The 25,263-nt window shown below is 38.6% G+C and overlaps 1 protein-coding gene across 3 annotated transcripts in view; it reads right to left on the reverse strand.

Annotated features, from left to right (window-relative positions):
* Positions 1-25,263, reverse strand: part of lpp (LIM domain containing preferred translocation partner in lipoma) — a 191,475-nt gene that overhangs the window by 113,406 nt on the left and 52,806 nt on the right. For all 3 annotated transcript variants that reach the window (XM_008277529.1, XM_008277530.1, XM_008277531.1), the window contains one exon: positions 11,610-11,809. In XM_008277529.1, coding sequence (XP_008275751.1) covers positions 11,610-11,805 — 196 coding nt within the window. In that variant the 5' untranslated portion in view covers positions 11,806-11,809. The remainder of the gene's footprint in view (positions 1-11,609; positions 11,810-25,263) is intronic.

Genomic DNA, 25,263 nt, shown 5'->3' on the forward strand with positions numbered 1-25,263 from the left:
TGAAGTAACCAGTATTAGACACAAAAGCAAATCACAGAAATGGCTTTACTATGTTCAGTAGCAAAAGCATATAATTCCTTCCAGACTAAATGGACAAAGTGCTTTAAGTCCTGGGTGTCAGTCCACATGTTTTATCTTCTCATAGCTGTTCCAAATGCGCTGTGGCAGAGGTTGAAAGCACATTGTTTGGACATAATTATGGACTCGTTTCATTCCATCTTCCGCTGGAAAAGAGCAGCTGAGCCCTACTCTTAATTAGCATGATATGTATGGAAGACTGATTTATGACTTCATTTGGTTTAGAGATGCAAGGGAGGGATTTGAAGTCTTTGGAGATATACGTGTTTTAAGTGTAAAGACTGAAATTGGCTTCTGCTGCTCTACGGAGAAATCCCACGGGAGGAGAAATTGAGATCAGGAACAATAGGCGGATTATGTTTTTGTATTAAAGCAAAGAAACAAATACTAAGAAAAGGTGAACAGTTTAAAAAGCCGGGGTCTGCCTTTTTTCTTTTTTTTTTCATCTCAGCACTTGAAACAATAAAAGGACTGAACAATTAGTCTCTTAAAATGTGATGTTTGTGAGGCTTTCTGATGAGCGAAAGCGTGATTCATCAAAGGTGGAAAGGGGAGCTTTGCTGTCATTTCTTATAAACAAACCAGAGAGAGTAAATGAAGCCAGTCAAATGTCACAGCAGACAGTCACTGCTGTGTAAACTCCGGCAGTTTCATAACTCGAAACCTTTCCAAGCAGCCTCCGCCATGCCGAGAATCTACTGTAAACCTGCAGCAGGGCCACTTATCGTCTGCTACAAGTGTCACAGGTTAGCATATATAAGGTAACAACCAATACTTCATGGCTTTATGATCTACTAAAATGGAAAACTTGAAAAGAGGCCAATAAGTAGAGACTAAAGACTGTAAATATTATGATGTCATTCAAGCACAATTACCATTTAATGGATGTTTAATGTAATATATTAGGTGTCCTAATCAAGCTGAAGAACGTTTTTATTGGTCTCGCATACTATAGTGACTTAGATGTTATCAAATACCTTACAAGCTCATATACATATATAAGAACTGCACCTTAAAAATGCTTATATTTACCTCATGAAGAAGAAAACTTGTAATAATGCTTGACTGAGATCACTGAAGTGTACAGTCTGAATAAATCCAGTGAATCCAACATCGGTTCAAGTGATTGAGAGATCTCTCCTAATATTGATCTGAATGCCCTGTGTATATATTGAATGAAAGGTAATACAAAAATAAATGGTGCAGTATTAAAAAAACAACTACTGATCAGTCAACAGAAACTGAACCAGCAGTCTGTTTCAGCAACAAAGCCTGTATCCTCAATCATCATATATAAATACTGTGATTTAGCATAAATTGTACGACGCACACAGTATACTGGAGCTTGATGAAAAGACCACAGTAGGGCTGAACGATTATTTGATTTCAAATGTAAATATGTACCTTTAAGATGTGTACAAGTGTCTTTTTCCCCTGCAATTACAACCTTCAGCCAAATCCAGCCTGATATTCATATTTTCAGGCAGGAAAATAGTGATATGAATAAAGTTGGCTAAAAAAAAAAAAAAAAGACATTTCAACGTGTGAAAATTGCATTTTGTTCAAAAGCGGAAGCTAGTAAGCTTGGCTTGCCAACATTTGCATTTCCCACGAGATGGTACCAAGTAGCTTAGCTGTCTGATTTTCAAAGGTCCAGTTGTGGTAAAAGCAAACTAATAAACTAAAAAAAAAATAGGGAGTCGAGTAGTCTCAGCACATGTGGGTCATTCCATCTCAAATCAACACATTTTTACAACTTCTGCTTGATCATCTCTCATTTGCTCGTAATTTTATTGCATAAAATACAGACATTTGTGAAGATATTTATTAAATTTTATACTGATATATATTGTACATCCTGAAATATACATATATTTTTTTTTAAATGCCTGTTGACCCAAATTTAGCATGTTTTTTCACACACTGAATTTTTAGCAGGTATGACGAACTGTACCACGAAAACAACAGCATTTCTAAAAACCGTAATGCAAGTACAACAGGGTTCTGGAGTTTAAACAGGCCTTGTCTTTAATAGTTCCAGAGATATCATTGTTCAAGCATAGCCTTAAATTAAATGGGCGACGCAACGTGATGAAAGTGGGTCGACCAGAGTTCATGATTAAAAAGTTTCAAGCACATCAGAGATGGTCAACCGGAAGGCCCCTGATGATTTGAGATGGGAAAACCCAAGTGCTAACCTCACATGGCACTGTCAGTAAAAACTCACACTGCTGGAGAAAACACAACGCTGTCACTGCAGAAAAATAGGTGAAACTGAAGTTTCTGCTTGTGTATACTGACTTATTGTATTTTCAGAGATTATGAAGTCTATATATGTACTGTTGCTGAGTATTTGGTGAGGTCAAGCTAAACAGCATGTCGCTCATTACTAGAACTCCATACAACCAAACAGAAGACCAAACTTTCCCATGTGTAAGGTCAGTTTTTGAAATCTTACTCAGCAGTCAAACTTCCTTTGATTATCCGGACACAAGTGTGAAAGAACTGACAGGATGTTAAGAAAACTATTTTCACAACACTCTTTTGGACCAAACCTTTCGGCCTTTCAGATTTAGAGAAGTGAAATGCATCATTCTGGCAATATCGAATTTAAAACTATTGCCTGATAAACTGCTCTGCAAAATAGGCCAAAAAATGCACACTATAAAAGATATAGTGAGAACAAAGACAACAACAATCTGTGAAACTTTTAAGCAGCAAGACTTTACACACACTGCAGACAAAACACAACAAGTAGTTGAGCTACAGTATGTGTTCCACTTAGATAAAAGTTGCCTTTGTATGCGCTCAGAGCCTGAGCCTGTGGTGTCTATGGGGACACTGAGACACTCATTGGTGGATTTCCTGTAAATTCTCCTGGTGACACCCATGAGGGACTCTGACATAACAACCGGTAGTCAGTTTGCCTCTGGCCAGTCAAGCAGGGAGGAATAAAAACAGCTTATGCACATGTTCGACACTTTTGAAGCGCTCTGAGCAAACAATTAGCGTGTTTCTTGTAACTTAGTGTGAAAAAGTTTTTTTTTTCTTTTTTAACATTAACAGCACTTCTCGGATGTTTAACTTTCACTATGATCAGCCCACTACAAAAACTTATCAAGCTTGAGAATAGGCAGCCAGACAGTGTGAGGGAAAAAACATGTCACTAAATGATTACAGTATTAAACTGTGTGGTTTTGAGGCTTTTAAAAAATTTGCTGTAGATTTTAATCACTTCATATTATAATATTCTGAATGAAGCTGCTAATGATGACTCATTCCAGAGTGATTCATTTTCCTGTGGTGTCTGACAGTCTTTGTTCACACCATATAAATGTTTACATTCATTTCACACAGAAAAAAATCCCCCGTTCACAGGCTTGACTAAGATCACTCTGCACGGTAACTGTGAATAAATGAAGCAGTGAATCAAACGTGTCTTAAGAGTTTGAAAGATCTCTATAAATACTGATTAGAATATCTGAGCAAAAGGTAAAGAAGTCACAGGTGTAAAATCCAAACAGAGTCAGGTCAGGGTCAGCAGAAAGTGGACCTCCTGTCTGTTTCGGGAATACGACCTTTGTCCTCGACATCACGTTTAACATTCTGTTCTCGTGTAGTTTACACCGAAACAGAGAAGTAGCAGAGAGCACTGAGAGGACGTTGACTCGTCATCAGCATGTGTTGATCCACGCAGACAGCTGCACAGAAATCCAGTAACACGCGTGCTGAACATTTTACTCAGGATACCTTTCTGAGAGTTTAAATAAAACCTAAAAGAACGTCAAGGAAGAACGTGAGCTGTAAAACAGGGATGTGAAGTCTGCTTCTTATAGATTGTAATGATTTAGTCCTCAGGGTTTCATTTGTAGCCTACATCAATAACATGTAAGCTTTTTAAAGTATTTTCAAAGCTTGACAGCATACATACATTAAATGACACTCTGCTGTCAATTCTGCTTTAACAAAACTGAACCTAATATGCTTCAGAGGGGTAGTTTTTATTGCGGGGCTGTTGCACTGGATTGCATTACCTTGTACAGTTATTCATCAGACAGGACTCCAGACTGCGACCATTTAGTCGCATTTTATGACCGTTTTTGGAGACAGTGATACTAAATTTCATAACCAAAAGCATCAGTGTGACTTGCAAATATGACCCCTTTCGTTTTTTGGAATTTTTTTTTCTCTTTTAAATCATCATAGTATATCATGTGAAACCCCAGGAGGGAGCATGAGTGGTTGTGTGTGAGAGTGAGACAGAAAGTGATTAGAATGAAAAGCAAACATCTCATAAAAACAATGTGGGACTGTGACAACTCTGTGGATGTCATTTACCTATGTCCGCTCTAGGGTTCCACGATAGTTNTGAATAACTATTTAGAAAGAGTTACTCATTCTAAAACGATTGATTCTGGTAATGTGGGAATGCACACCTGCATCAAAAATTAAAAAAAAAAAAAAGACACACACACACACACACACACAAATTCACTTTCACCAGTTAGCTTGAATAACTATTTGGAAAGAGTTAATCATTCTAAACCGATTGATTCTGGTTCTGTGGGAATGCACACCTGCATCAAAAATTAAAAAAAAAAAAAATGTAAAGGTTGAAAAACGCAGTTTAGAACCTTTCTCATATGATGTAATACTGCTGTAGGCCTCCTTTTGAATGGTATTCAGATCTGAGGGCTGTACCATGAAACAAGTTTGATGTAGTCAGGCTTTCTTTGTGTGAGCTTGCGCTACAAAACCTAAACCCCAGTCAGAGATAATGGTGGCTATCAATTTTCTTTGTGAACCAGGTTTTTTTTTCGTCAAGCTCAGATAAAAGGGGATGCTTGACACATCATGTGATTCCTCCTCGGCCCAAAATACCCCTGCTGTAATGGAATTGTAATGGAGAGATATAAAGTAAATAAGAATGTATTACTGTAAAGAGCAATGCAATGAGGCTGCAGCAGACAGGGACTGGTGGTAGCTCTTTCAAGATGGACTTCACAGTCTAGAAACACCCACAACCCTGACAGTCTTGACATTGAGGTGTGCGCTAATACCGATCCAAGGCCAATCAGCACCTTATGCTGAGCGCTGTGCGGCAGCTTCACCCTGGTCGCTCTCCTTGACTGTGCATCAAGGTAAGATCACACCTTTATCCTTGCTTATTTTTAATTATGTGTATACATTTATTTCTGTGTATTGTTTATTATTGTGTTAACTTTAAAATTATTAGCTCTGTATCTTGATAAACAGACTACAGAAAACGTTGCTTTTTTTCTGTTGGTCTTCATTAAAAATTGCCATCTTAATCAACATCAGCTAAAAATACAAATGTTATTGTGATAAAAATTTTCAGCTGCATCCCCTGCTATTGTGCATTTTGTCCAATAAAACATTACAAATATTCCCAACAAAAAGTCCATGACAGTAAAACAACAATAGAATAGCTGCTACTATCTGGGCCTAATGCTAGAGACCTACTACTATCCTCCTCTACAAGATGTTGCATGATTATTGTAATAACACAACCATCACATTTAGTCCAACATTACAATTCCTTTAAATTATCAAAAAAAAAATCTTTATCGTTAAGTTCTGATGTTGCAGCAAAGTCCCCGCATTAAAGAATTGGAGCATGAGCGGCTCTACAAAAAAATAATAATGATAATATATAGCACATGTACACATAAGCTCAACTTAAACCCTAAAATCTGATCTGTTGTAAGGAATCCTGAATAAAATGTCACTGTCTGAGACTTATATGTCTTTCACTTCCTCCTGCTGGGGTTGTAATCAGAACAAGTTCTCCCTTAAAAAAAAAAAAAAAAATCGGAGGGCAGACCTCGCTAACTGTGCGCCACCCCGTCTGCACCAGCTTCTTTGTCCGCACAATAAACATGGCCTCAGACTGCTCATTCCAGCCCCGATACTGGCCTCTGCTAGACAAAAGGGACGAGGCGCCGTGCCAAATTGACTTGTCCCTAATTTTTATGCTAATCCTCAATTTTACATCAGACAGTCCCCACATTTGATATAAAAGATATTAAATAAATAAATGAGCAGAGACCCAGATAATCTATCCATAAAGACGTCTTATCTGTTGACAAGTGGAGATGTCTGCAGATGGCTTTACATATTTGCATGATCAAAATGCTGACAACAACCAATCATAAGTGTCACTATGAAATGTTAATGTTTTAGTGGAAAAGGAAATGCTTCAACAGCCCAAAGACATACAATTTTGTTGCAGACTCCATAGGATGCTGCAATCTAAAGAAATTAGATATAACTAATGTAATGCTACATTAAACCTCACCATAGCTACAAGAACTATAATGCACATGTGCACATAAATAGTCATAAATTACTATTTACTCCATGGTTCCAGTTTCAAATGAATACTTTACCCAGTTTCTGTTATTACTGTCACAGTGAATGTGAAATACAACAAAAGGGAGGCCTGGACATTTTTTTTTCCCTCTCAGGTCACAGAGGTCACAAGATATTATTGACATCAAAATTTAAATTACAAAGTACAACATTACAAAAATTATATAATCTACAATGTATTCCCACCCTCTTTATATTTTTTACTAATCCTCTTAATACCCAGACAATGAACAATGGGGGGAAATAAGACAGTGGCAATGGGTCTGGATTAAATGTTGGTGAAGTGACATTTTGGAATCACAAGGCTTTAACGATACCACAAAACACTGACTGGCAATGAAAATCTATTTTTTAAAAGGAGCTGTGTGCATGGTCAAAGGTAAAAATCTATGATCTAGGGCTCACACTAGAATCTGGAATACTGTTTTTTGCAGTAAATATTGAAGAAACAAGATGCACAATGTTCCCCACATTAACACACTTGACACTCGTTAACACGTTGCAGAAAAAAACCCCAAAAGAAAACGGTTATGGGGCGACCTGACAGCTGACTAGATAGGAAAATACGCTCAACGGGTGCAAATGCCCGAAGCAGGGAATCTCGGGTTTGAATCCTGGCTGGGGACCATTCGCTGCATGTCATGTCTCTACTCTCTTTCCCCACATTTCCTATCCACTGGTACTTTAAAATAAAGGCATAAAGTGCTTGAAAAATAATCCTTAAAAAATAGATCATGATCGCAATCAAAATTAGTTAAATACTGCTTAACATTTTCGTTGTCTATTTATGACTGAACATTTATTAGCAAATAGGCGTTCAGTGTATTGACATTCTGTAGTACCATTCTTTGTAGACTATTTCACTGTTAGTGGTGGAGTCCACTACTGTTGCACTGTGTCCAAACTGCATCTGCCTATAATGTGTGTTGGCTTAGCTGTACACAAATGCACTAGTAATCAAATGTCAGTGTCTAGGTCAGGGGTCGGCAACCTTCAACACTCAAAGAGCCATTTGGACCCGTTTCCCACGGAAAAGAAAAGACCGGGAGACACAAAACCCTTTTGACATCTAAAATGAAGATAATACTGCATAAATTGTTTTTACCTTTATGCTATGTATAAAAAACTATAGTGTGTTGCATGTATGAAATCAGTGAACTGCTACAGAGAAAACAAAATTCTATTTCTGCAACAAAAACATTTTGAACTCCAAAAGAAAAAGGAAAAAAAAAACAAGACGCTGGGTTGAAGGTTACTATCAAGTAATATACTCAGCGTCTATCTGTGTCCTCCTTGTATATATGAAATGAAAAGCTGATCTTAAATTATCCACCTGCAGCAAAGTAAAAATGCCACAAAAATGGTTGTCCTGCTGACTGCAGCTGGGACTGCTGAGCGCTTTGGGACAGGAGGAGCTCACGGCAGCACCGCTGCTCGCTGAGGACAGACACTGCAGAGCGATACGTGTTGTCACGTCAGAGTCTCCAAAACACCAGAAGAGTCTCTAGTAACACCAGAAAGAGTCGATAGATTTGTCGCTAGTCGTTTTTGGCAACAAAAAAAAAGAAAAAAGAAAAGAAAAGAAGAGAAATCGCCAAGAGGATTTAAAAAGTTGCCAGATTTAGCGAGAAAGCTATCCAGTTGGCAACAATGCTCACGCCAGCGGATGTGGCACATCGGCGGTTGTGACGCATATTTTGAGCGACAAAAGAAATGAAACACGTTTTCTTTAAATGCTACAAGTTCACAAAAATCTTCAAATTTAGAATTACATTTTAAAAACTAACGAGCTAAAATAAAATACATTTAAATAAAAATGCTCATTATTTATTTTCCAAAGCCACAAGGAGCCGCAGCAGAGCGATGAAAGAGCCACATGCTCTGGGCTCCGGAGCTGCGGGTTGCCGACCCCTGGTCTAGGTCTAAAAAATTTAAACCAACATGCAAGTCCTCTTGGGGCCAACAGCAATCAGTTCCCATAGATTTCCATGTTAAAACAACCAACTCTACAACACAAGCAACATTTTTGCAGGTTGGTACATTGGGTGGTTTTGATCTGGATAGCTAATTTCCCTACAACTGTAGAGTGGTGAGTTTCTAAATAACTCACCAATTTAAATTGTATTAAAGTCCTGCATAGTTAAAGGCCTTGTCATATTGAGTGACAATCAATGACTAGAGACTGACTTTCAATTATCAATAAAAACAAATAAATAAAATACTGGCTTTAAAATGGTACTTCGGTTTACAATACAAGTTTAATGCCAAAATATGTTTCTGACCTGCTGCCCAGACTTCTCTGACCTAGTTTCATCTTACATTTTACTTTACCCTTGTAAAACCTATTTGTATGTCTTTTTATATTGTTTTATGTTTCTTTTATATTTTGCCTTAATTCTTTTCATGTCTTACAGAAAGCACTTTGTATTGCCTTTTTGTTAAATATGTAAATACTGTTCATTATAAAAGTTTAAATTCTCGATTCAAACTGTTTTCAACGTCAACTGAGATGGACTTTTTTTTTTCCTCAGTGGTGGGCAGAGCTCAAAAACCAGACATCGAAGAACAATTTTTACAAAACTAACATCTGGAGTACAAGACGGTCTGCAGCTCAAACCACAAACCCCCACAGAGAGCAGTGTTTTCAGGCTGACAGTGTGCTCACGTCCTGCTGAATTTCATAACCGTTTCCCCTGTTTTGGAAATCTAAGGCTCTCAGGAGGCTTTGAGGGCAGAGGTTTAGATAATGTTCAACACAAACTAGACAGGAAGGTGGAAAACAGACGGGAGTACAGTACTATCTGTGTGTCATGTTCCACCTTTACAATACACTGAAGACCTTAAAAACACATTAAGTGTAGTTTAAACAATACTTAATACTCACTGGAGCATGTCTAATACACCAAGTAGTGTACAGTGTGTAAATTTTCGTTGAATATGCAAAATTTAAGCATCGGTAGCACTGAGTAGGTTGTAAAGTTTCAGTTTTCAATCCTTTTTTACTTGCCAGTAAGTCCAAAGCCACTTTCTGTGTTTTTTCTCCACTCTGTTATTTAAGAGTTTTTAAACAATCTCCATAAATCCTCCGATTATTATGTTCCATTGGTGAGAAAAATTTCTGCATGTCTTTTTAACACTATAATATGACCTTAGAAGCGTAAAAATAAAACACCCATTTTACTTCTTTACTTACTTCTCTTGACATAAACATCAAGAATCTTAATTTAGAAACTGTTTTTAAGGGAAACTAATTATTATTCCTTGTAATAACAGCCTCTCTCTCACAAGATATTACTCATCAAAGGTAATTATGAAGGCTGCTGTCGCACTGGGGAGTCGTTTCTGTCTCATGTAACACAAATGACATAAAACCACACTATTAAACATTGTTTTAAATCATTTTAACTCAAATGCAAATCTTAATAATAATGAATAAGACCATTTAAATCAAATTACATCTTAAAAAAAAAAAAAAAAGATCGTCCTACATTTCCATTAGTAAACGCATTTATTGCATGTTAGCTTGTAGCACTAGAGTCCTTTTCATAAAAACAAGCCATCAGCTCCCAGGGGATCTAAAGCAGTACACAACACAAGTCTTCCTGAACTTGTGCGTGACTGCAAACCACAGTACTTAGACTGCATATTTATTCCAAATTAGGCATGCAATTACACTTCTTTTACAAAAATTCAAATACATAAATTAGTGAGGGCCAGTGAGCTGAGATATGCAAACTGCTGGGCAAAGTTTACACTCAACTTTTGGACCATCTGTTTGAACAAAATGTAGCCGCACTGACAACTTCTTTAACATGATATCAAGTAGTTCGGAGCTGACAAAGCAAGTAAACGCTCAGTAAACGTTCAGAAAGTTAAACGTAGACAGCCCCCATTTAGGCAAAATCAAAGTTGTGAAAACGTAAGGGTGTTCAAAGGTAGTCTGTTCCCTCTGCTGGCAAAAATAATGGACTAGTCCAAGAGGGATGTTGTTGTGCTTTTCCTCCTATAGAAGTAACATTATTACTGACCAGTGAGAATATGGGATTGAGAGCTTTTCGACCAACCGATCGACCATGTGAACGTGGCCCTAACAATGTTAAAGCCCAATACAGCTATGCTGTTCTGAAAAATCAATAAGCAATTGTGATAAATAATCCTAAACTTACTATTGATTTTCAAAAAATTATCATGATAATCATTTCGCCCATAATTGCACAGCCCTTTTTGAACTTCATCAAACAAATAAATGAATAAATGTACAGAGGCAGAAAATGAGAGCAATTACAGCCATTAACGAAGTGGATGTGATATCAGAATCTCAATCACACACAGTCAGTCTGCATGTAATTTAGTTAGCACAGCTTAGTAACATGAGGTAAAGTCTGACTTTGTGTTCAGTCTGAATACACTTCAGCAATCCGCTCTTGTAATACCTGACAGAAACTACGCACAAAACTGCAAAAACAAGATCCATGTCACACTTAAATATAAGAATGGCTGATCAATATTACCATGACAATGAAATGCTCTCTAGAATCAGTGAGTATGTGCTTCAGTATGTCATCGTGCTCCTACACTCTTTTTTATTTACAACATTTCCCGATGCTCTCCATTTTGTAGGTGATTTCTAAAAGCTTTGGCAAAGTCTGTTCAAGGTCCAGGTACAGCATACTGTAAACCTGAATCACATATTTTATCAATGGGCTTGTTAGGGCTGAATAGAAATGCCTTATACTGTAACTATGGAAACCAATGTGAAATAGATTTACCACCTGCCGAATAATGGTTGAACAAGTAGCTTTATTACTTAAAAATATCCTGCCTTTGTAAGAAAAGTAACTAATGGTGGATTCTTGTTCGGTTAAAAGAACTGCCCACAATAGGTGCTACGCCTTTTGTACTCTAGTTCACTTACTTAACAATTTAATTATTGCTAATCAAAACAAAAATTTACTTGCAGAAATGTTTGCAAGTACTAAAAATGGAGAACATTAAGTGCAAATGCTGATTTGAGACACAAAAAAGAAAAACTGTTCTCAACTAGTTTTCTGAAAGACACGTAAGTAAGAGCAGAGCAGTCGAATCCCATCTGATTATCTCTAAGTTAACACCATAAATGTAGCCTCCTGTGCTCTTACCTGCAGGGTCAGAATGAGTGGTATCTCCCAGCTGTTTGTAAGGGTTAAACTTGGGCTTGGGTGCGACCACAGGGGCAAATTTCTTGGGTGCCTGCTGCTGGGAGATGGAGATGCTTGCGCTACCCATAGACGGCGTGGTCTCCATCCTGGCAGCCACTTGTCCCGTCTGGTCGTTGCCGTTCGCTGGATCCCACATGGTTCTGATGAGGAGAGACAAAATCCATCAAAACTGAAGGCCGGTGCTGTAAATTCAAGACTGAGATTATGTAAAACTCTCTGAAAACTGCAAAAGACTTGCAAAGTGGTAAAAATCTGTTTTGGGACAGTCTTGGTCTCGAGAAGTAAAAGTAAAAGTTCTTCTTTCGACAGAAAATATAATCTCACACCTGGGGATCTTCTGTGGTTTGGATCGGGTGAAAGTCTCCCAGTTCAAAAAGTAAAGCAAATGTTCAACAATTTTCTGTGGAAGGAAAACTGAAAACACCTTCTACGACTCAGATCAGTTCACTTGTACAATCTGTTTTAGTTTTGATCTAATTCAGCAGCTGTGATGCTGCATTTTCCTAAGACAAAGCACGAGAGGCAAACACGGAATATTTCATGCGCAGGTTAATTTTGAGATATTGGCATATTTTCCATCCATCAATGTCAGGCAAAGTGAATAATGTCAATGCAATGTAATGTTCTGGTGGGAAACTTTGAATCCTGGTATTCATGTGGTTGTACCTTTGGCCCATACCATCCACCTAAGCATTGTTCCAGACCAAGCACATGCCCCCCAAGGCGATGACTCTCACCAGAGGCAGAACAGTGCATCCTGCCATGCTAAAAAAAAAACCTGCTCAGGAACAACTTGAAGAACACAACAAATGGTTTAAAGTGTTGACTCTGCCTCCAAACTGTTCTTCAAACTTTGTTTTGTTTCGTTTTGTTTTGTTTTGTTTTGGTTTGGTGGTGATAGGCTGGTTCCCCCAGGGTCAAAACAGATACTGTTTATTGGTTAGTTTTTGGTAGTCAGCAATTATTAGTAGACAGGTAACCGATATTTGGAACTGATATACAATAAAGCATGTGAGCATCTGTAACAGTACCGTTCATTGCTGATCAGCTGTTACTCATGACATTGATCGGTGTTGTGGATTGAACATTGCTCAACATCACAAAGTAGTGCATTTAATTTATATTTATAAAATAAAATAAAATATATTTGAAGGAGCGGCGTCTAGGATTTAGGAATGGCAGCCCGCCACTCCTAAATGAATGTAGAGGAAACACTGATTGGAAATATGACAAATATCGGCCCAGATTATCAGTCGATACCTTGTAAAAAAAATGTTTTGGCTTTTGCCCAGAATAAATATTCCTGAATGTTGCCAATTTGTGGCCAATGCAGTTATCAATACACATTGCCTTTGACCCTCCCTACTAATCTCGCCATTACATGATATTATCTCTGAACACTCTCATTATCATCCACCTAAACTGTTGCAGACCAAGCATACACTCCCCGCCCGCACAAACAGCACTTCCAGACAGCAGCAGCATTCTCTAGCAGGACAATATACTCCACCACACCAGAGAAACTGCTGAGGAATAGCTTAAGGAACATGACAAAGAACCCAAGATGCAGACTTGGCCCCCAACTCCTCGGACCCCAATCCAATCAAGCATCTGTGCGATGTTCCACAACAAGCCCAACCCCTGTAGGACTCCACCCTGCAACACACAGAACCCAAAGGATCCACAACTAACATCCCAGTGCCAAACGCCATAGGACAGGAGTCACTAACTGGCAGACCACGGTCCGGATCCGAACCCAGACGCCGTCTTATACGGACCCAGACCTGTTATCAGTAAATTGACATGGGACTTTAAATTTGACGAGTCGCTTCTATTTTACCGGCACAGCTTTTCCAGTGTTGATAACATTGACTCATCAGCTCGGGAAACACAGACCAATGATGTACGAGTTCAGCCATCTCACATGACGCTACTCAGCCAATGAAGTCTCTGTTTTGCCGGCACTAAACACCGCAGCTGCTTTCAGTAAACAGTTGAGAGGTGAGTGACAGACAAGAGGAGGACAGACAAAAAAGAAAATTAAAGCAACACCGAGAGGAAGACAAAGGGACGTGTGAGCCAAATACAGCGATAGAGTAAAAGACAAAGAAACTGGTGAGCCTTAGCGAAGACAGAAAAATTACAAATGGCGCTGCCTAAAAAAAAAAAAGTGGACGGCGAAAACAGAGCCTTCAACCCGGAGTGGACAGACTCGTTCATGTTCATTCTGCCCTCTGGAAGCACAAAACCTCTGTGTCTGATATGCTCAGAGACCGTGGCGCTCATTAAAAGCAGCAATGTGAAACGCCACTATGAAACCAAACACAAAGATTTTGACCAATCATACCCAGTTAAGTCTGAACTGAGGGCACAGAAAATAAGCAGTCTTAGAGCACAGTATGAACAGTCCACCAGGATCCTGACACATTCATTCACTGCCCAGCAACGTACTAACGAATGTTCCCTCAGAGTTGCTTGGATTCTAGGGCACCACAAAAACCATTTCGTGATGGGGAGGTTGTCAAGGAGTGCATGAGTGCAGTTGCTGAAACCTTACTTGAGGGAAAACAAAAAGAAGAGCTTTATAACAAAATTAAGCAAATACCTATGTAAGTATCATCAGCTACAAAGAAAAGTGACATATTAACCAAAGATGCACTATCTCAACTAGACCAAGCCATTCAGAAAGCACCGTGTGTTGCCTTGACTGTAGATGAGTCCACTGATGTGACTGACAATGCTCAGTTAGTTTATGTAAGGTTCTTTAACAAGGACAAGAACATTTTCTGTGAAGATCTGTTAGGTCTTACTCCCCTTCAGACAAGTACAAGAGGAGAAGACATCTACCTGGCCATTAAGGAAATGTTAGCAAATAGAGGAATAGAGCCAAAACAAGTGGTTTCAGTGACTACAGATGGAGCCTCTGCCATGATAGTGAGAGAGAAAGGAGCTGTGGTGAGACCGAAGAAAGACAATCCTTAGTTCATTGCTTACCACTGTATAATTCACCAGTCTGTCCTATGCTCAACCCTGTTAGATGAGCATGCTGAGGTGATGAACACACTGATGAAAATGATAAACTTTCTCAGGGCTTCCTCATCCTATCAGCATTGTATGCTTAGGGAATTCCTCAGAGAAGCTGCTGATGATCTTTTGCTGCACAACAATGTGAGATGGCTCAGCAAAGGCAGGGTGTTGGAGCGGTTTTGGTCCATCAGAAGGGAGGTAGCAGCATTTTTGGCAGAGCTGAAGAGTCAAAAAGTGACAGAGTTTTCTCTCTTTTTAAAAGATGAGAAAAAGATGGATAATGTGGCCTTTTTGGTTGATATCACCTCACATCGCAGTCAACTGAATGTGAAGCTACAGGGCAAGGACAATTCAGTTTGTTAACTGTTGACAGCTGTCCGCTCCTTTCACAGGAAACCTGAGGTGTTCAAGGAAGACCTGCAGGGAGACTTTGTCCACTTCTCAGCACTGCAGCAACAGGTTCAGGGACAGAGATATGTGTCTTCTTTTGTTGACTTTGTTGATAAGCTGATGGTAAACTTCAGCAAACGTTTTGACAGCTTCAGCTCACCATGTTCATTCAGAACTCATTTCTCATCACAGATGTCAGGGGGTTCTCAAAGGAAGTCACACAGCACTTCAAATGGGCAAATGCTGGGCCTCTTCAGATGGAGCTGGTTGATCTCCAAGCAGGTGTGGCCCTTAGGTATTGTTAAAGATGCATATAAGTTGGTTAAGGATGTTCAGTCATTATTTTTTCAAGTTCTGCACTTTATTTTAAGATGTACAGTTATATCAAAAGTTATTTATTAATACATGTTGACAAAATGTTTTTGAACTGTACCTAATTCATTTGATTTGACGTCAGTTATTGACTACATGCAGACGCTAATAAAACTACTAGGTTACATCAACATATATCACACTAATTCATGTTTGACATTATGATGTTCCGGACCTTTGCTTTAATACATTTTCTCTCACTGGACCTCTTTGAATGTTAGTTGACTACCCCTGCCATAGGACATCCCCAGAGGTCCTGTGTCCATTCCCTGACTGGTCAGAACCATTTTGGCACCACAAGGGCAACTTACACAATATTAGGAAGGTGGTTTTGATGTTTTGGCTCATCTAAAACCAAAAAAGCAGACAAACTCATTGACGCTGCCATCAACAGCACTTTAGAAATTTCAACACAGCTAAAAATTTGACAAGTTACCACCAGCTGTACATCACACCATCTCATAGTTTTTTTTGTTTAAATTGCAAAAGAATAATGTGAGCCTGACAAGTTCAGTCAGGCATTCTGCATGAAACATCTTATATTTGCCACTATGTCCCACTGTTTCCACTTTCTAATGGAGGTGACTGAGGCCACTGCCTCCACATGCAGCACAAGTCTCAGCAATTATATGCGTATTAGATTCAAGTGTACTTTTCTCTTTTAACTATTGAGTCAGCTTGAAAGCAGCTGGCAGAATAATGCTGTAAAATGAAAAACAAGGTAAGACACTGTGTTCTGACATGTAACAATGTGTCCAATTTAATAAAGTAACAAAGAATCAAAGTGAAGAGGAAATCACTTTGAACTCTGACTCTGAGCCTTTTCTTTGTTTGCGGTACATACACATGATCAACAAATCAAACGTGTGATAAGTGAGACAAAGAGTGGTGAAAACAACAAGATGTTTTAAAAACAAAAAGACTTCATAACAGTAAAAGTATTGAAAAATGTTGTAATACTGATGTAACCATCAATGATTTTTTTACTGTAGCTGTAGCTGTCAAAAACGAGATCAGATCAGCGTTCGACGCTGACAGAACACTGATCTAAAAGTCAGGTAGAAAAACAAAGTATAACTCGATTACTATCTAATTTCAGGGAGTTTATTGAATGCCCCCCTGTTAGAGATCATTAAAATGTATAAAATTATGATAACATTGTGCTATTTTGCACCTCCAACTGAGCGCTAATCGGTGCTTTAACTTTATTTGAAATGTACGTCCTGAATACAGTTACAGTGACGAGAAAACCACCGTAGACTAAAAGAACTTGCAGCAGCTGAGGACACAAACATCCAGTATTTCACCATCACATTCTGAAATCACTTGAAATATTTGAACTATTTATACGCCGCGCTTTTTCCCATCCTTCTTTTTGTTAGTGTTTGTTGTGCTGTGTTCTGATGTTTTTGCTGTTTATTATCCTCACTCTGACTGATACAGGGTTTACATTCTTTCTCCGGAGCACAGCAGAAAAGCCCACGCACAATCATCTTTTAATATCTGCTCAAATCCCTGCTCCTCCTGCCGTCTGAATGGTTCTTACTTTTGATTTTTTTTTTTCCCTCTCTCTCTCTGCTCTTAATGCTACAATTCAGACGAGCGCTGGTGTCTCACACCCACCTGTCCTTTCAATGCAAATGCTTTCATTTCACGACGCTCAAATGGCTAACAAAATAAAAGACGGAATGAAAGGAAGGGGGGGAAAAGAGAAGAAATGATCTTAGCATGTATGAGTAAGACTCAATATGCGACATCCTGAAAGGAAAATTTCTGTCAGTATGTGGCTGCATTCTTTGATGATGGCAAATAATTCACAGTGGGATGTCATTTTATGAATACTGGCCCCCAAAGTGCACATTAAACCCACCAAATCAGTTTGTCTCTTATGCCAAATAAACTTTCTTCAAAGTAAGCAATTTGTGTGGTATTTCGGGGACACAAGTCTGAACCAAACACACCGGTGACCTCAATATATAATCACTCTTATGTTTCATAGATTACGTGTGTGAATAAAGGCTTTCATTTTTAAATAGAAAATCAAAACTACATTATAATATTGAGGTGACTTTAAATGTAAATAAAATCACAGGGCTACGTTCTTCTTCAGATATGATCTCTAAATAGACTGATCACCATCTTCTGTGATTTATAAAGAGTAATAAGGGACACTGTTTTTGAAAAGAAATGTTGCTGTAGATTTTTTATTTAGCACAATAATCACCTCTACTGCAATGGTAAGTGGAGGTAAAAATCAATGAGTTTGATAAGTTCATCTTTTAAAAGGTAACAAGATAAGACGGTACCATTCACTGGGCTTCAGGCTATGACCAAAATGAAGAGCAAAAGAAAGCATCCTAACTGGAAACATCACAAACTGTCATGGGAGCTAACTCTTAAACCCATGTGTTACTGTAGTGCCTAAGCAGAGCTTTGGGGGGGTTCCATGTAAATGTATTCCTGTTAACTATACATAAAAATTTGTACATAAACCAGACAACTGCTGCAAGACATTAGCTAAAAGGATGCTCTCTCAGTATGTTCACTCAGCCTGACTGATGATGAACTTTTATATTTGCATTTTAATATTCACATCAGAAGTCTCTGGTTTAGTAATGCACACCTGTAGCATTAGTCACAGTGGACAATATTTCAATAAAAGGATCAAAAGTGATGCAGCAGAAACACAGACGTGTTCTTTTTTGTATTCTCTGTCACTTTACAAATGTAACTTGAGGGAAAACAAGTCTGTTGGAGATTCAGATGGATTCTGCTCGTGGCGGCTTATACAGCCTACAGAAGTCTGGTCAGCTCACATCTAACTCCACACCACCAATGTCTTTTTTTTTCTAAACTTGTAGCCTTAAATGAATTACCAGGTCATTGTTGAAAATGAGAACCAGTTGTCAACTAACTTACCTGGTAAAATAAAGGTTAAATAAAATCAAAAATATATAAATACATGGTCTACATGTGTACATCTCAAATGATTGGACAGCTTTGGAAAAGCCCTTCCCTCCACACCTTTCAGACATCTGACAAAGGGTGCCTGTGATGCCCATTATCTGTAACTTTCCAAAACCAACAACCCAACATGCAGTTTCGACAGATTTTAAATCCGCTTTATATTTGAGTAAACGCACTTCAAAACAGTGAATTTCCATTTAACGTGAGACAGTAACAGAAACAGTAGGCAGGTATCAAAAGGTACAAAGGCATTGTATTTTTTAATTGTTGCGTTGTAGAAATTTGTCTTTGATGCATCTAAATTTTCAGATGCAAGATCCAAGTCTTTCTTACATCATGCCTATCAGAACACGTATGTGGCTTCTTCCTATTAAATAAGATGGAGTTGCAGGAGTGTTTGCTGACCGCACATACAACGGGTGCCTCTCCCTGCTGTCTACCTGCTAACTGTGGCAGTCGTGTTGATGAAGATTGCTGCATTAAGCTAAAATAAGGTATTCGTTTGGTTTAGCAATCTACACTAAACTATGATTTTGAATGCAAACACAGAGAGCAGCTGTTCAGTAGCAGCAGGACTCTGATTACATGCTTCCAACAACATTGAAATTAAAGTCATGAATTTGATCGGCATTGCTCTGCTCTGAATATATGTACATCTTAGAGGCAGCAGTTTATATGGACAGATTTCCTGGACTGATAATGGTGCTGCAACAGTATTTGTGGACATCTGTTCCAACTGAGCAGCTGTTTCCAGCAGCTGGACTAGCGTTAACTGTAGTGAACAAGTCACTCCATCATTTAGATCAGCTATTAGGACTATTTTGATATCAAACTGCTGTAAAGAAATTATTAGCTTTACATGTTATTGACTGTGGAAGACCACAAGACTGTGTTTGCGGTGCTTAATGATTGGGCTTTGTTGCACCAGGCGCTAGAAAGTAATGTTAAATGAAGTCATTATTTCTGGCTATTTAATTTATAACTACGGTTACCTAGTATTTAGTTTATCTGTTCTTCAAATTCCTAATTTAACAGAGTCCATTTTTCAATGAACATTGTCAGTGGTAACTGGTTGTTACCATGGTAAACTACTGATTAAGAACATTTTTAAATCAGCATCCCTACTCAGTGCATTCTGTATTTCTGTTTTTGCTTTACCTTTAAGAACCACTAAAGTCTTCAGCTGCTGTCACAAATCTAACCATTCCTGTAGCAGTTCTAATTGAAATACACTGTGGAACACATTCAAGTGATGCAAAAGATATTGTCCTTTTTCTATTAAGCAGGGCTGGAGACTGTTGCTGCCTGCAGTCCTGAGGGCGTATATTTTAGACAGGCTATCAGTCTATAACAGGTAGGTGAACAAATTCACACCTTTAGAGTTTCCATTTCACCCACAGTCAACGCCACAGTCTTCGGACTGTGGGAGGAAACCACAGCACAAAGAGGAAACCCACACAAATATGTGCAGTACATGTTTACACTGTATGTATATCGAGCTTTGCTGTAAACATATTCTAACCCAACAGATGTGGACCCATTGCAAACATGACCTCAGACCTCACTTTACAATCACCAAGTACGGAGAAATGTCTGGTGATGTGGTATGTTCTTTTTTTTTTTTTTTTTTTGTCTGGTGATGTGGTATGTTCTTTTTTTTTTATTTATGTTGGTATGTTTTTTTTCTTTATTGAGTCCTCTATGAGCTCCTGGTATTTCATAAGCTAAACAATGCATTTGGTTTCTGCTTGTCTGTGTCATCTTTGATGTGTTCTGTGATGAATACTAAAAGTCCCTCCCTCATGCACACATTCAAAACATGAGTCAACACAACAAGAAAACGTGCACAAATGCACGCACACATAACTGCAATACATAGAGGCTTATAGGTCAAAGGTACATATGCAGTTGCTAAAACCGCTGCATCAAAATTGAAGCCTTGTGGAAGTGAACTCAATTCTGATTGCCGGGGCAGTTACAAGATGACTCACAAAGCTGTGACACCATGTTTAACAGTTTGCTTTATGGGGGCATGGCAGTCAGGCTGTCTTCTCACAGCTGTTCCACTGCACTTTTACAGCTGTCATTGAGGAACTGCTGCAGGTGCTTCTGCCGCATTAATCTTTCATATCCACCAAGGAAACTATCAAACAAAACCATCCAAAGAGGACCACAGAGAGTACTGAATTCTAACATAAAATGGCAGGGTTCAGAGATTTTTTTCGGAAAGCATGACATGCTTTCTAGCAAATACTCTTTGTGGAAACTGAATCGCATGTTGAAAACATTCTAAACTGCAGAAAGCTCCTGCTTTTAAGATGCTCTACCAGCTTCTGCATCATGTTTCTCTTTGGCTTTTACAGCATAGAAAACCACATGAAGATCTGTAGGTGACTGACTCCAGCTACACCAGTGTTTTATCTTTTGTTTTGTTTAACTCTTAGAAGCTTTGGTGTAAGAAACCGTTAAAGCTCAAAACCCTACCTAGCCTATTAACTAGCCTGTACATGGCAAAAAGATATTTTCATAACCTGTAAAGAAATTGCATGGCTGTTTATTGATTTAAAATAATTGCAGAAATCCAAAAACTTAACTGCCGTTGTTTCACTGGCACATAATTACTAGATTGAGTCACAGGCTGAATTAAAGAAGGATGTCAGAATTTCTAAACATTAGACGGGATTCAGGCTGCAGTGACTCCATTTCTGTTAAACTGTTAAGAGCTGAAACAAGCTGAAAAAGTCGTACTGACATCACTTTCAAAGTTGATGTGTTGAACATCTCGACAAATAGCTGCTTCTTTAACAGCACACATAAAGAATAATATTTCTGGCCCCTTAATGACTCCAAGTCCTACCTTCACCATTCTTGTACTCTGTTTTGGTCTCCACCACCCCCTGTGGAAAACATCAGACTCTTGAGCTGCAAAATGCTCTACTGTGTGTACTTGCTAGTCACTAACTTTGGCTGCTGCTGTTTGGTGCAACATATGTAGTTACTGTGGGGGGGTTTACCTACTATGGCCAAAAACAACACTGATAAGAGCAAAGAGAGGCGCTGCAAACTTGTTATTTTTTTTGCAGTCACCAAGGGATCAAAAATTTTTAACTTCATGTAGAATACTGCACTCACCACTGTCACATTTTACCCAATTATCCTTTCAAAATGGAGGACGGGCAGGACAACTAGCATACTGACCGACCAACTGTTAGCTCCCACTTGGACGAGTGCTGGATAGTGGCGGAATGCTAATAGAGAAGCTATTGGTGCTGGGCCTAAAAACCAAAACAATGAGCTAAAAGGTACAGCTGAACCAAGGAAAATGGCTGACTTGGGCGATAATTCTCTATGGGATCATTTGTACAAGCAACACTGCTGGCATTACACACTATTACTTGATCCTTTGTTCATATAAAATTATTGATTTTAGCAGCTTTAAGTATTGGGTAACTTATTATGGAGCCTAATATTGCAGCTACTGTATGCATCTATCTGTCCTTTGTGGGGACATAGAGCGACTGCATCTTGTGTGTACATTTTCACTGTTTTTTTACTGTCTGAGTCCTGCTGAATGTAGAGCTTCTTTTTTTAACATAAATGTATTTAAAACATTATTTACTACAAACCAGTGCTATATTAATTTATAGATATGCTGTTAACATATTAAACCAAGAAGACAGGAGCAGGACAGGAGTGGCCCAAAGGAGAGAAACAAGCTTTTCATTAGCAATACAGCTAGGTATCCAGTAAAAGAATAAAAGTAAAAGAGCAGAACTGTATCCAGGGGAGCTGCTTGATGGCAGATATTAGATTGGTTGTACTGGGCAGGTTTAGGTACGAATCTGTGATAATTCACTGGCGGCTTTTTCTTTAGATTTGGGTTTGTTCATTGCATATGAACAACACCACAAGTGCGATACGTATTAAAGGGTTTTGCTATAAAACTGCCTGTGTTCCTGCATATCTTTAAGTTGATAAGAAATCTAAGATTAAATGGGCGATTGCGCTGTTTTTCTCCCACCTTAAGCTTTGTCCCTTGAGTAGAGTTCAGTTAAAACTACACAGCTCTTGGTTCACTAGGCACCGATCAAAACACTACTTCAAAAAGACACTGCAGAGAAGAAGATGGAGCTAAACTTTGGCTGGCAGATTTTTCATATCAAACAGTGGTGCGGTAGGCGACTGGGATTAGCACTCACGGTTTGTGACGCAACGTGCGGACGATCAGCCATGCGGATGAAAACGCTTTAAAAATTAAAGGTTCCCATCTGCGAGAGGTTGTTGCCGAGTCTTCCCAGCATTGGACATGCTCTGCTTTAGAGGACCGGTTGAATGGCTGAACAGGTTAATGCGACATTACACAAACAAGCGCTCGCTCCCCACATTCCACTGTTTGGAAACAGGGAAGAGCAAAGAGTTCAAGTGGTCATTATGGATCTTGAAACGTTTTGTGCACAAGGGTAAATATTTGAAGGTGGCGGAAGTCTGACACCACGCCATGTGCTGACATATTAATAAAAGCAAAAAGCTGTTTTGGACCTCTTTCAAGTGTTAAAAATTTAATAGCGAAAGCGCAATAGCAGTGTCAGGGCATCAGAGGTCTGGGCAAGTCAAACATCATGTTCTGAAACATAGCCACTGCAAACAGTACAGCTACGAGGAAAGATAACCTCAACACCAACACGGCAGCAAAGATTGTATCACTGCTGCTGTTACTGCACTTTCCTTTACATTTATTTTAGACCAAACTCACTCTGAACTGGACATCATCAATTACCAGCTATTAAAAAATACAACAATTAAAAAATATTAATCATCATAGTGTTAAAATAGTGAACTATTTAACACAGAGAGTGAGTGCTGCACTTGGATTCATGTATGGTTAGGACAAGTGGCAATATTGCTGAAATAATGTGTACAAGCTCTGCAGTTCTTTATCACACTAGAAACAATCCACGTTTAGGATTTCAGTGCATGTAAATGTGAAAAAAAAAGTAAGGACGTATTTCTTAATCCCAATAAGACAAGCAATTGCCTGCACCTAAATGTGAGACAGGACTTTATTTTACTTATCCCTATGAAACATGCAGGGCGTGGATTAAGTAGAGTGAAACATCTGCATTAAGTCCAAACACAGTGAGAGGTCTTGGTAAGTCCCCAGAATGAGAAAATATAAAATACAAAATATATATACATTTAACACTGATTAAACCCCCATGAGGTAGCAAATATTCTTTCTTTGATTAATCTTTATTAATTGTGTCTAGAAAATGGTGAACAAAGGGATGTGGTAACACAAACAAGACATTTAAAAAGGCTAAAACATGGCTGCTGTCTCCACTTTGTATCAGAGCTTATACAGCAGGAAAACAGTTTCATCTGGAATTTGTGTTGTTTCAACACAAACCTCTACAACTTTCTGGTGGGAAAATAACTTTAATTTACAGAAAGAGAATTTTTGCATACGCTGGTAATTATTTTCAGACTTTATTCTTCAGATATTGCAGAATGAAGAAAACTGTTGGTTTGAGTGCCACTCACCACATGAAGATATTACTATTCTACTATTACTAGTTTCCCTTAAATGTGTACAGCCTTACATTTACAGTATATTGTTATGTCTACAACAGGTTTCTGAACAGGTTTGATGCTGTGTTTCACGTAGGGCTGATATAAATTCTGTGGAGGTCTACATTTGACCAACAGTCCTCTATCTGTGGTCAAGAAAATTTAATCAGAGAAAAACTGCTCTAGTCACAATGAACTTGAACCTGCGTCTTCACAGTTACAGAAAAGGTCTGAATTAACTGTGCGGGGAGCAAAGGTCCTTTGAGGTCTCATCGCTTTACAGTGAAGCAGCTTCACCTCTAATACCAACAACAATCCATCCTGTTTCAACACCTGCTGGAAGTCAATCCCCGCACTACCACTGGCCACTTGACGCAAAGCAGCCGTGACAACGAGGAGTGAGAAAGCTAGCAGGCAAAATCACCTTTTTGTTGTGTCAAAGCAACTGTGCTCAGAGCTCGGTGAAGAAGAGGGTCCCGATCACAACTCATCCAGTCTACGTTCAGGCTGTGACCTGACTCGAGGTGGCTGATTCTGGTTTGACTGAAGCGGACGTGTAACAAGTGATCTCCAGAGAAGCAAGAACAAACTTGTTGGGCTGGTTGCTGCAACGGACATTAACGGTTACTTATCTGCTTCTATATAAGCAATGGGCTCTTTGTTTCATATCTATCAACAACACCTATCAACACAAGGCCATTTGAATATTTACCAGGTGGTTTAGCCCTCTGAACACCAAAACCAGCGGTTTACAAGGCATGTTATCACTTTTTTTTTTTTTTTTTTTTAATATTAAAGTTACACCTTATGTCAGACCCACAAACTGTAAAAACAGAAAGAATTGTTGGATTTTCAACAAGCTTGTCTGGAAACTTCACTGAATCGCAGCTTAAAATGATGATATTTCATCAGAATCACTATATTCGACATATCTCCTTTTAAAATAAAAACCGAGGATCTGTTCGCACATCTGTTTCATGTGGCAGTTGCATGAAAGAGGAACGAGCATATCCAAAAGTTTCAATCAGACTGTATAACTGTTCACTGTATAACTTCCAAAAACACATTCATTAGCATGCAAACATCACACATTTTCCTTCTGGCTCCTTTTATAAATATATTTATGTATTTTATTTGTTTCATTTTATACTTGTATTTTGCACCACTGAAGTTGTCTCTTAATTTCATTGTACTTTGTGTATGATGACAATAAAGCATTCTATTCCATTCCATTCTATTCTATTCTATTCCATTCCATTCTATTCTATTC

Source organism: Stegastes partitus, unplaced genomic scaffold (assembly GCF_000690725.1).
Source record: "Stegastes partitus isolate 25-593 unplaced genomic scaffold, Stegastes_partitus-1.0.2 Scaffold100, whole genome shotgun sequence".
Lineage (NCBI taxonomy): Eukaryota > Metazoa > Chordata > Actinopteri > Pomacentridae > Stegastes > Stegastes partitus.